At 49.0% G+C, this 12,707-nt stretch overlaps 1 protein-coding gene across 6 annotated transcripts in view; it reads right to left on the reverse strand.

Moving 5' to 3' along the window:
• The window catches only part of SPTAN1 (spectrin alpha, non-erythrocytic 1), a 59,469-nt gene that overhangs the window by 15,759 nt on the left and 31,003 nt on the right, over window positions 1-12,707 (reverse strand). For 3 of the 6 annotated variants that reach the window (XM_061154495.1, XM_061154493.1, XM_061154491.1), the window contains 16 exons: window positions 11,908-12,106; window positions 10,401-10,505; window positions 9,944-9,967; window positions 9,368-9,403; window positions 7,215-7,262; window positions 6,406-6,497; window positions 5,948-6,092; window positions 5,669-5,850; window positions 5,043-5,142; window positions 4,720-4,917; window positions 4,471-4,617; window positions 2,976-3,079; window positions 2,708-2,870; window positions 2,311-2,325; window positions 542-673; window positions 150-287 (listed from right to left, as the gene is read on the reverse strand). In XM_061154495.1, coding sequence (XP_061010478.1) covers window positions 150-287; window positions 542-673; window positions 2,311-2,325; window positions 2,708-2,870; window positions 2,976-3,079; window positions 4,471-4,617; window positions 4,720-4,917; window positions 5,043-5,142; window positions 5,669-5,850; window positions 5,948-6,092; window positions 6,406-6,497; window positions 7,215-7,262; window positions 9,368-9,403; window positions 9,944-9,967; window positions 10,401-10,505; window positions 11,908-12,106 — 1,828 coding nt within the window. The remainder of the gene's footprint in view (window positions 1-149; window positions 288-541; window positions 674-2,310; window positions 2,326-2,707; window positions 2,871-2,975; window positions 3,080-4,470; window positions 4,618-4,719; window positions 4,918-5,042; window positions 5,143-5,668; window positions 5,851-5,947; window positions 6,093-6,405; window positions 6,498-7,214; window positions 7,263-9,367; window positions 9,404-9,943; window positions 9,968-10,400; window positions 10,506-11,907; window positions 12,107-12,707) is intronic. The other 3 variants (XM_061154496.1, XM_061154492.1, XM_061154494.1) reach the window with 2 other exon arrangements.

Here is a 12,707-nt window from a genome sequence, read left to right on the forward strand (position 1 = left end):
CCCTCAGAACCCCCTGGGGGAAGGGAGCCCCAGCATCACCTCAGAACCCCCTGGGGGAAGGGAGCCCCAGCATCACCTCAGAACCCCTTGGGGGAAGGGAGCCCCAGCATCACCTCAGAACCCCCTGGTGGAAGAGAGCTTGGTATCACCTCAGAGAGCCAGAAGTCGAAGTCCTTGATGCCAGTGTTGAAGTTCTGCTGCTTGTTGGCTTCTTTCAGCTTCTGGCTCTTCTCAGCCGACTTCTGCACCAGGAACTGCCATTGGTCAGCTAAAGCGGCCAGCCGGGCCTAGGCGAGAGAAGCTAGTCGTCAAAGACAGGCAGCCCCACAGCCAGCGCCCTCTTGCGAAGCCCTCCTCAGTGAGGTTGATGAAGAGACTCACAGGCGCCGCTCTGGCCAGCACCCATCAGCAGCACAGACAGAAACCGGGATATTTTCCTAAGATTGCGTTTCAGAGTTACCATCAAGTGGACTCTAATGCTGACAGTGAGGTCTAGCACCTCTTCTTTCCAAGCCAGGAGGAGGGGAGCTGGGGACTGTACCTTGACGGCATCCTCGCTGCCTGCGCAGGCCCCGCGATCAATGAGGGAGTTGCCCATGTCGATAACCCCGCGGATCCGGTCCGCATTGGCGTGCAGTTCTGCTTCGAAGGCCTGGTGCTTCTGATGCTTGCTCTGAAAACACCAAACACACACCCCCCCCACCACCACCACCTTTCAAAACCAGGTCCTGCGAAGCAGTGTCTTCAGGGATAAGGGGTCCTCAGAAGGGAGTGGTAGCGAACTTAGAGAACTAGGGGCAGGCGTCAACACTTTTCTAGAAGGCAGTCACAGAATCTGTGAGAAATGCTTCTGGAGTCAGTCTGGTGGCAGTTCAGAGATGGTCTGAGCCAAGAGAAAGGAAAGGTACCAGCTCAGGAGCAGGTGAACTGAGTCAACTCCTGAATCAGAGTGAAATTCTACAAGCAGACACTTTCTAACACTTCTGCAGGAAGTGGCAATGGCCAATTGTAGTTCTGAATCTACCTGTCCACACTTAGTATGCATGGCTTCCTCCTTAGAGGACAGAAGCCCTAAGGAATAACACATCTGGCCTCTCATCACCTAGGGTGGCAGTCCCCATGACACCAGGCATACGAGGGTGAGCCTGCCCCACCATCCACAGAGAAGCCTGCAGCTGCCACAGATCTGGGCTTTCCCAGCTTCTCCTTCAGCAGTGGTCATCATTCAAAACTACTGGATTTGTCAAAATCCAGGCTTGACTGTGGGTAAGAACTTCATTTTGCTAGAAGAGACAGCTGGGAGAATGATGGGCATCTGAGGGCAGGGGCCTGACAGGGAATTTAAAACCCTGCAGAGATACAAGCTGTGGGGGCACCACAGTAGACAAGCGAGAGGACGCAGCTGTGGGACAGCTCTGGGTGAGAAATGCAGGGTGATGGGTAAGGATGTTATCGGGGGCAAAAAAACTAAAAGGGAAAAGCAGTACAACTGGGGAAGGATTCTGCATCAAATGTTTCATTTCAGGGGCAGCAACTGTCATAAGATGGAGGCATGTGGCTGGTGAAACACAGTGCCAACATAAAGCGTCCTGGCCACATACTCTTGAGGCTTGAGCCCAACTACAGAACAAAAAGGGTCTCAGATGCCCACACACCCTGACAACAGCCCAGGTCCTCTCTTTTCCTGATTGCTCTCTGGCTCAATTCCCATCCATTTAAGCCACTTCTAAGCTACAATTTGACTATGAAGTCTTCCACTGCCCCTTCGGTAATGTCCGCTTTGATCTTAACCTCTCATCTCAGCCTTCTCGTAGACTTGGAAGTGTTCTCACCTGCTTCTCTGTGGACCTCTCACTGTCCCTCTCCAGTGACCAGTACTTCTGGACAAAAGGTCACGTGGGCAACGAAACTCTCCCAGTTGGCCCTGCCCCCATCCACCAAGAGCCCTGAGTCCACAGCAAGAAGAGCCCAAACTTACACAGAAAAAAGTAATTTCGTTTAAAAACAGTGCATCTTTGGAAAGAAAGCAGTTCACTACTGCCCCCCAAATCAAACACTGTACAGAACCTGCCTATGTTATGAGCCAGGAGTAGGGAGGGAGGAGAAAGGGGAAGGGCTCAGGCTAATTACAACAGAGAAAGTCACATCCTGCAGGGACACTTGGATGGAGTGTGATGGATGATTAGAAACAAAAAGCACGGATGAGGAAGACACCAGCAGACTGTGACCATGATTATGAGAATCTATACACAAGAGCACAGACACTGGAGCTCATTTAACTAAAACTTTTTAAGAAAACATGAAACTTACCAGCAGCTTGGAAAGCTACAAAAACAGATTAAAATAACAAGAGTTCAGTACACTGATGTGAATACGTAATATCACCTATTCAACAGAAACTGTCATACTTCCCCTGGGAAGGTCAGCATTTGGGAACAGCGGTTGTAAGGGGGTCTTTTCTATAGGCTCTAACGCAGGCAGAGCCTCAGCAGCGTCAAGTGACGGAAGCAGCTTCTTAACTGGCTCTCATCATTTAGGGGAGGTCTTCCCACCGGTTCACTTACTAAAACACTTTTTCTTGGCATCACTGTGGGTACGAGGAGGTACCTAGAGATAACTCTCCCTTCTAAAGATGCCTTTTTTTTAGCAAGAGCTACTCAGGAGCACAGGCTATCTCAGAGACACATAGCTCATGGGTTCAGCTCACCTGGATGTTGGTGGGGTCCTTGTATGACTCGTCACTTGCGGTCTGTAATTTTTCACTGATCCAAGCTTCAATCTCGTCCACATCCCGACTGAACTGCTGGAGGGTCTGTGATTCTCCCAGCTTTGACCTCTTCTCAATCATCTGAGCTTTTAGACGGCGCCACCTGAGAAGGTGGAACCGAGAGCAAAGGTGAGCACCCCACGGAGATAGTCAGGCCAGGGCTCTCGTACAAGTGCACCAGGACCCGTCAGCTGCACCGACCACCCACCTGTCCAGAACCTCATTGCGCCGGCTGGAGATGTCGCCTTTGGCATAGTGGCCGCCAGCGATGAGCTGATCAGCAAAGGACTGCAGGGCGGCAATCTTCTCCTCCTGTCGGCAAAGAGAATTGTGAGGTCAGGGCAGGCAAGATGACTGCAGGTCCGAGAAGAGAACGGTTATTTTGGGTGGCTAGCTGGTGACGGGATCAGAATACACTGACACTTTAGAAGCAGGAGTGTAAAAAGCCAGAGGAAAGCTTGATTTCAATCATTATTAGAGTAGTGTTTAACTTAAGAAGGTGCCAGGTCACGCTGGACTGGGGCCGAGGTTTGAACACCAGCAGACATCACAAATGAAACTAGGCTTCATCACATATGAAACGTAGTCCACTGGAGAAGGGAAACTGGGCTTCACAGAGACTTAATTCCCAGGCGGTCTTGTGGTTAAGACTCTATGCTTCCAATGCAAAGGGCACAGGTTCAACCCCTGGTAGGGGAACTAACATCCTACATGACTCAAGGAGTGGCCAAAAAAATCTAGGCTTCACAGAAAAAGATCGTCAGAGTTTCAACAAAATGGTTTATAAGCCAAAGACTTTTGAAACTTTCTGGTTCATGTTCATATATGCACTTACCTATCCATAAATTTGTTTTTCTTCCCTTTCACTATAAAAAATTTTCCCCTGTGGCATCTGTTATCAAAATCTTTAAAATGCCAGAATTTATATATAAAGTTTAAAAAGACTATTTACGTATGCCACTTTTCCTAAACCTCACAGGTTTGTACTGGACCCAGTGCGGACGACACTGCTTTCTGTGTGGTCGACACCAGGTACTTTATTCACGTATCTCTTTTGGCTGTGCTGGGTCTTTGCTGCTGGATGTGGGTTGTCTCTAGTTGTGTGTGGGCTTCTCATTGCAGTCACTTCTCTTGTTGCGAGCACAAGACTCTAGGCGCTTGGGCTTCAGCAACTGTGGCACATAGGCCATAAGCTCAGTAATTCCAACTCGTGGGCTTAGCTGCTCCATGGCATGAAGAATCTTCCAGACCAGGGAGTGAACCCGCATCCTCTGCATTCACAGGCAGATTCCTATCCACTGTGCCACCAGGGATTCCCACTACCAAGTATTCTAATCCAAGGAAATTGCCAAAGCTCTCCAGCTGAGTTAAGCAAACAGAAACTATCTTTTATTCTAATCACTGACAGCGGGAAAGGAGAACATGCCAACAGAGAGAGAAGACATCAATCTGGGAAAACCCAGATTTAGGATCTAAGGTACAAAGGCCTTGTTGCTCTTGTTAGTTGCTCAGTCATATCTGACTCTTTACGATCCCATGGACTGTAGCCCACCAGACCCCTCTGTCCGTGGGATTTTCCAGACAAGAATACTGCAGTGGGTTGCCATTTCCTCCTCTGGAGGATCTTCCCGACCCAGGGGTCAAACCAGTCTCCTGCACAGCAGGTGGATTCTTTACCGCCGAGCCACTGGGGAAGCCCCTACCTGAACATTAATTGCTTTGTCAAAGTCCTCATGTTTTTTGATCAGAGCCTCCACGCTGTCTAGCGAGTCCCCTTTGTCTTCTGTGTTCAGGAAGGCCTCCCGGGCAGCCATCCAGTTCTCGGCCTGCTCGCAGTCCCGATGGAACAGCTAAAGAAGGGGAGAGGGAGGTGAGGAGTCAAGGAGCCTCTGGCACAAACACCCGGCCTGAGACCCTGTGGCAAACAGGAAGCTACCATTCAGCGCAGGTACCTGCAATTCAAGGCACTGATCCAGCATCATCCTGCGCTGGACCCAGGCCTTCTCCAGGTCTGCGCGCTCCTGGTCTAGAACATCAAGCTTCTCTTTGATCTCGGGGCTGGCGTAGTGCCCATGAGCCAACAGCTGCTGCCCAAACTGCTCAAATGCCTGGAAAGTGCCAGCTCTGGCATCAATTTCTGTGCGGTGTTCCTGCCAAGAGGAGGGGAGGGATTAAGGTAACTGGCAGGATGAGCTGCCCACTCTCATGTCAACCACTGAAGTCCTCCTGGCCTGGCAGGGTCACCACGTATTCGTTGCTCAGCAGGCCAACCTACCTGGTGTCGCTCCAGCAGGGCCTCAGCTCCGGTGACATCCTTGGCTAGCTCGTCTGAGGACACCAGACCTCGGATGCCATTGATCCAAGACATGAGGTCCCTGGAAACCAGAGCCACAGAGGAATGGCTGTTACATTCCCTGGCAAGTGGGCCTTCTGCCCAGGAAAAGAGAGGACTCCCTAAGTCTTGCCTCAGAAAGTTATTTGGGATTAATCTATTGAATGGGACTAGAGCTCTGAGTAAAGTATTTCGAAGCCTCTTGTCTTACTGAATTAATAACAAAAAAAATCAAGAATTCCTCAGAGAAAGAACAAACAGGTATATAAGATCTTTCACTCTACAAAGTAACAGGAGCTAACACAGACAGTAGCTTTGGTAGTCTCCTACAGCTTCAAATACAAATGCCTTTCTTTAGGATGAAACCTTTTTTCTTTCCTGGCCACATTGTGCAGCTTCCAGGATCTCAGTTCCCTGACCAGGAATTGAACCTGGGCCCTCACCAGTGAAAGCCCAGGTCCTAACCACTGGACCACCAAGCAATTCCCAGGATCAAACCTGAGACGTGTTCAGCCTACGCGTGCGTTTCATCGAGTTAGAAAGGCCTCTGGCCCGAGCTTGCTTCTTACCGGAAGTCGCTGAGGAAGCGCTGCAGGTCGTGGGAGTCCCCCAGCTTGGCCTTGCGCTGGTCGGCACGCTTGCCCAGGCTGCTCCATGCCTGGTTCAGCTCGGTGCACTTCTCCTGCAGGTCCTCTGCGGACTCGGGGTGGGACTGGATCAGACGTTCGGCTGTCTCCCCGAGCGAGTTCACCTGGGGAAGAAAGAGGTGAGAGATGGGGAAGCGGGGAGCGTGGCGCCTCCAGCAGAATCGAGGGAAGCTGGCTCTGCGTCCGTCTGCCGCCTCTCACCTTGTCGCCAAGGGCCGCAAGGTCTCTCTCGAAGCCCTCGTGCTTGCGCTGCAGGGCCTGGACACTGGCCAGGTCGTGGCCATAGTTGTCTGTGTTTAGAGCTTGGTTCTTCTCTTCGATCCACTCTTTGGTTTCGTCAGCATCTCTGTAGGTAAGACGCATGTTCACATTCATGAATGTAGAGTTTGGCTGCCTTGACCCCGGTGTGTTTCACTGGCACATGTTAGCAGCCCACCAACTGCGCTCTAAATGGCATGGAGCACATGTCCACCCGCTCGGCAGTCCTGACTGAGCATCCATCAAGTGCCAGAGCACCAGCACTGACAAGATCCTGTCGAGGCGAACCTGATCGTCACCGGCTCCTTCTCCTGCCAGCCCGGGCTGCCCCTCACCTGTGGAGCCTGCCCCCCACCCCCCACTGCCGCAGGACCACTCCTGCCCGTGGAGCCACCCCTCACCTGTGGAACCTCTGCACTTCATGGGCGCTGCCCAGGAGTTGGCTCCGCTCCTCAGCCAGCTGCTGCAGGGACCGCCAGCGCTCATTGAGCTCCTGCCGGAGGACATGAGGCATCAGCCCACACCTGACTCCAGGAAAAGGGCAGAACCAGAGGCCTGGTGGCTTCATAAGAAAAGAAAGCCTGGGGCACCGAGGACTTCCTGGTTCCAACCTTCCCAGTTCAATCGGTGAGCACATAAGAGAGCCAGAGTCCAGAAAGTCAGATCTGGCCACAGCTCACCAGACCCCACGGTGCAAACACTCCGCCAGCACCCGGCTTAGAATGGCCATGGAAGCAGCAGGAGAGAGGAGGCTGATCTGTCCTCATCTCAGCGCCTAGCCTGGTGCCTGCCTCACAGCATCAGCTTTAGAACAACTGCCAAGCGGACAGAGCCCATGTCTGCCGCCCCAGACTGATCTTGGTGGCACCACCAGTGGTGGAGGGAGGGAAGCGGCCTGAGCACAGCGTGGCTGCAGGACCCTGTCCTCAGAAGACAAACTGTCCAGGGGCCCAAAAAGGAGTCAGAAAGGCCTTCACTGTCTTCCGGATAACACGCTCCCCGCAGTTCCCAGCCCTCCTGGAGGCACTGGCAGGACTGGGTGAGTCGATCACAGCTCCTGATGCACAGAGAGTAACAATGACCAGGACACCCTTGGAGCCAGGAGAGTGACAACTGCTACAGCTCACACAACTCGTGAGGACAAGAGCCTTGCTGAAGACGGGAGCAGGACATGGGGAAGGAGACCAGCGAAGACGCTCTGGTGTCTTACCTTGATGGAATTAAAGGTGGCCACGGTGTGAACCATCAGGCGAGCAGACTATGTGGGGAGGGAAGCAGAAGAGCAAACTAATCACGTGTCTGCTGATTACAAGAGAAATCTGAGATGCAAGTGCCATTAATTAGGGCCCAAGTGTCCACCAAATGATTGTAAAAGAATACTGTCAAATTTCTGAACAAAGCAGCAAGAAAGTACCAACAAGGAAAAAGTCAGGCCGAAACCCAAGTGCACAATCACATCCAACTCCATGATTAATTTTACAGAAGAGTGAAACAACAGTGGAAACCACAATTAAAACAGCTGACTGGACAGAAAAGAGAGGCTCAAAGACTACTGACTGGTGTCTTTTTCTTATTCCTACTACAGGAAAAGAGTCCAGAAAACACACTCAATGTGAGAAATGCTGGCAGCTGAGACTATTTAAACACTCAAGTGCACCAATAATTTCATTTCTATTTATGGTTACTGGATCATTGCTCCTTATAACAGTGGCCCCTTGAACTAAGGGAAACAACCACCTTACTGGATGAGAAAGAAAAGACACTGATGAATTAGCTTCCTCTCATCAATGTCACTTTTAAAAATCGTGCCCTTGGGCTCTCAGAGCCTACCTGGTTTAAGCAGAAAGAAACCCTACTTGGCAGGCATGTGAGGCCTGTAATCCTCAAGTACATAACAAAAAGGAGCCAAGTGTGTATGCAGGGAAGTCGGGCTCCTCAAGTGTTCCAGGGACACACCCAGATGATGTTTTCAACCAGTGTGGGTGTGTATAGGGGTCAGAAAGCAGACACCCATTGTTTCTCATTCTTTTCAGAATCAGGAAGTACTGGTGTTTACCAACTCATCTGACATGTATTTCTGAAAAAATATTTGTTACCAGAAAAACTCTGGCAAACTCTGCCAGATGTCAGATAGCTAAGGATGCTGCCCATTCATGACACCAATGATTAAATTTTGTTATGTAAGGAAATTAAGACAGAGAAAAAAGGAGAAAGCGGAATAAAACGAAACATGCATCTTTCCAAGCAATTTGCAGTCTATTTAATAAGCAGAATGGTCAGAGCCTGGAGAGATAAGAAGGCCAAAGAAACAAATCCCTTTCAACCTAGATCCCCCCGACAAGCCAGGTGATAGGGCTGGCAAGTACCAAACTAGGGACTGGTGTGAGAGGTTGTTTTTAGGTTTTCACGCTTTCTTTATATTTTAGGAAGGTATGACTTCATGAAGAAACCTGCTTTTTCCAGCTTATCTATAACTTAAGGGACATATTCCTGAAGAGCTAAGTCAGGAGGAAAGACGCTCCAATTGGCATTGAGCAGCTAGTTCCATAATCACGGCTATTAGCACTACACATGAGAAAGCTCCCTGGTCCTGCTGGTCAGAGTTATGTCCACCTTAGCTAAGCACCATCCCAGTCTCTGTGGAACAATGTCTACTGCAGCTTGTAAACATCTCTCCTCAGGACATGGACTTTCCATCAAGCCTTTCTTAGGCACCCGGAAAGAGCAGTCAGGCGGATGTTGAGAAGAAAAGTCTCCTCCCCTTTTAATCTTCATGTCATTTCCTTTTGGGCTGCAGTCCTACTTGTGGGACCATGCCTCACTATGCAGTGTGACCTCTGCAAAGTGCAGTCATCCTCATATCCTTGGTACTTAAGGAGGAAGGGTCCCAGGACCGCCCCCGCCCCCCCCCCCCCCCCCGAGGTACTAAAATCCATGGATGCTCAAGTCCCTCAGAGCTGGCACCCTGTATGCTCAGGTTCTGAATCCTTGGATTCAACCAACCATGGATCGAATGACAGCATTTTCAATTGCTGGTTGGTTGAATCCAAACATGGATGGCCAACTGTACACTGTGGCAGAGACGGTGTGTGACAAGCTCGACCCCTACCTGAACTTGTGCTGAGCATCTGCAGGAAGACATGCTGCTTCTGTGTTATTAAGCATCACATTTCAAGACATGACCGATTCAAAGAATGTTAACACCAGGGTCAGAAAGACACCAGGCCACACAAGGTCAGAAATGACCACAGGCTCAGTCAGAGAAGCCTAACTACTAAGAAACAGGCACACTAGAAAAGGACACAAAGCGTTTCCGGTCCTGAAAAACCTTTGGTATTAACATATTTGCAAAGAAACTCTTACCTTCCATGGGGAGGCTGTCTTAGAATCAGATTCATCCTATTCAAAGAAAAAGGGACGAGTTTAGGGAGCCAAGAAACTGAGCACAAAACAAAGCTGCATCAACTTTTCCTCTGAACGATGGGAGGTTCAGAGAAATCAGAACAGTGTTCCCCACTGCGAGTCAGAACTTATCACTGGCTGGCAGCAAACTGCAGGACTGGCCGAGTGAAATGAAGCAATCAAACGGGAGTGAAAAAGCCTTTTTTAAAAATGCAGTAGGAGAAATGGAGAGAATGAGGAAATTTAATAAAATTTCCAGCTTCTCTTTTTATCATTCTCAGAGGATTCTTTGCAAAGGGATAAATAAACCTAAGTAACTGCTGGGGGAAAAGTTCTAAGAAACCGGACAGAGAAAAAGTTTTTGGTTTTTGGAGAATGGCAAACAGAAATCAACTTATTTCTTTTACACAGGCTTTTACACATAAAACGCATCTCTTGAGGTTCAAGAACAGAAATCTTTATGGGACTCTTGACTGTATACTCTTCCCAAAAGTTAATCCTCAAGTTCAAGTTATAGATGGGGCAACTGACACTTACCCTGGGCATCGCACCATACACCTCCTACAAGCAGAAAACAAAACAATCACGTTATTAGAGGAAACATCAGTAACACCTACCACTGTCAAGTCAAACTGGAGGCGTGGGAGAGATTACAGAGAGACAGGCAAGGTGACTGGCCAGAGGAACTATTAAAGTCTACAGGGTGACCAAGTGTTTCTACACAGAACCTTTCATTTATTTAAGGAACTACATGAATTTATTACCAGTCAAGGCCTAAAGAAAGATTCAACAACTGCCATGATATTTAAGGGACCTAAGAAGGAGACCTGTTTTCCCCTCCCGTCGAAGGTAAACTAAGATAGTGCAGGTCACATGGAGAACCTGCACCCTGGCCACACTGTGCACTATGGGGCATGCGAGCTGGGCTACAACACAGGCTGCGGGGGAGCCAAGCTGCTCCCAAGCAGGCTCCACGCAGGAGCCAGACACCCACCTGCTGCTGCACGGCCTGCACCTCCTCCGCCATCAGACCTTCCGACTCCAGGTCTTCAGCCACCTTGTTAATGTCCTTTAGCCGTGACTCATTGGCCTTGAGATCCTTCAAAGAACAAAGACAATGTCTAGAACTCACAACAGCAATCCAAAGGAGGACCACAGATACTCATGAACTATGGCCTGAATCCATAAATTTCTGTCCGACAGGTATCCCATAAGGAATTTTTCTACTCCTTTACAGTGACCTAAATCAGAAAATCCTGCTTGCTGCTATTGAGGAAGTTAAGAAAACCACACGGCATTGGAAACAGCCTGTCTCTTACTTACTAAACTAACTGTAGTTAATGAAAAACTATTCTGATTGGAGAATTTTTTTAAAACCTTCCTTTGTGGGGGAGAGGACGCATGTTAAAAATGTGATGAAATTTTAAAGTTTGCCACTACAGGAGCGAGGCACTCCCCCATCCAACTGAATTGGTCACAAGAATATATACATGCTTCTTGGCCACAGTATGCAGGCATCTGGAATGTTGCTGATCAGGGATCAAACCCGTACCCCCTGCACTGGAAGCACAGTCTTAACCACTGGCTGGCCAGGGAAGTCCCACAAGAGTATTTTTAAACTGGAGGAATGGATACACAAGATGTGGTATATATATACACACCACGGAGCATTAGCCAATAAACACTAAAAGATCACTGATCCATCTATAATGACAGGACTTTCAAAACCCTCTGTGAAGCCCTTAGTCACAAAGTAACGTAACACTTGATTCCATTTATATGAAATGTCCAGGACACATACATGCAAAGACAAAAAGCAGCTTGGTGTTTGCCAGGTGCTGGTGTGGAGGCGGGGAGGGGGATAAAGAGAGGCTGCTTCATGGGTCTGTGGTCTCCCTTCAAAATGATAATGTTTTGGAAACAGAAGTGACGGTAATAGAACACTGTAAATGAACCAAATGTTTTGAACTATACCCTTTAAAATAGTTGACTGTATGTTACGTGAAAGTCGCTCAGTCATGTCCGCCTCTTTGCGATGCCTCTTTGCGATACCATGGACTATAGCCCGCCAGGCTCCTCTGCCCATGGGATTCTCCAAGAAAGAACACTGGAGTGGGTAGTCACTCCCTTCTCCAGGGGATCTTCCCGACCCAGGGACTGAACCTGGGTCTCCTGTGCTGCAGGCACATTCTTTACCAACTGAGCCACTAGAGAAGCCCAATATTATGTGAATTTAACCCTAATTAGAAAAACTACTTTTACACATTTTTGTATGATAGATTAGGAAAGTTCTTAAAACAACACGTAGAGAAAACTGCACGTATTGATGTCTTCTCAGAACTAAAGTGGTGCAAGAAAAGTTATGATTAAACTTGTTTAAAAATGGCTACAGAGACAGAGGAATATAATCTCTGTAATTTTCATTCCAGAAATCCACAGTCAAATGTCAAGAGATCCAAATCTTTGAACAATTTTCCGCTCAGTTGCAAGACTTCCCATACCTTCTGGAAGTCGTCAAACTTCTTCTGCAGCACTTCAACCTGCTCCAAGTCTGCACCGACCTCCTCACTTGTCAGGGCCGCTTCTTTCTCATTGATCCACTGCTGTAGCTCATTCGCTTCACGGAACAACATGAACTTCTTACAGCTCTTCTCCAACATGCCTTTACGCTTCTCTCCCAGTTCCAGCAGAGAATGGTACCTGAAGTAATTCAAGAGGGTGACAAGAGGGAGGGAGGGGAGGCGGGTTAGCTTCCTATGGAGGCAGACCACCAGTGTCTCTGAGAGGTGGTCCAAAGCTGTGTGCTGATAAGGATGATGCCGTGGTGGCAGAGTATCAGACAGCAGGTGAAAACGCAGGCCCCGAGGACCCATGGACAGCCTCCAGGACAAGCACACACTGCACTGTTCACAATGGGGTGGCGGGGGCAGCCTCGGGGCCGCGTGTACCCTGACAACACCACAATCACAAATGACTAAAACCAAGCGTTCAGCACAACACAGGCTCCATGCGACTACGGCTGCCAGATGAGAGATGGATTTGCTGGGCACGGTGTATACAGAGGGCCTGTTCTGTCGTATGATTCTGCCAGCAGCCCCCAGGTGGTGGGGGAAGGTACACTGAGCTTTATCACAGCCTCATTCAGGATGTTAGTATCTCTGGAACAGTAGGGAATTCCTACTGTTTCTATGTTAATATACTTATTTCTCAGGAAGTTTTGGCCACTTTGGAAGGAGAAATCACGTAAAGCACATTTTGCTAGCTGATTTCTTATGAAAAATCCAACAACACTCGAACCCTT

The sequence above is a fragment of the Dama dama genome, chromosome 11 (genome assembly GCF_033118175.1).
Source record: "Dama dama isolate Ldn47 chromosome 11, ASM3311817v1, whole genome shotgun sequence".
Classification (NCBI taxonomy): Eukaryota; Metazoa; Chordata; class Mammalia; order Artiodactyla; family Cervidae; genus Dama; species Dama dama.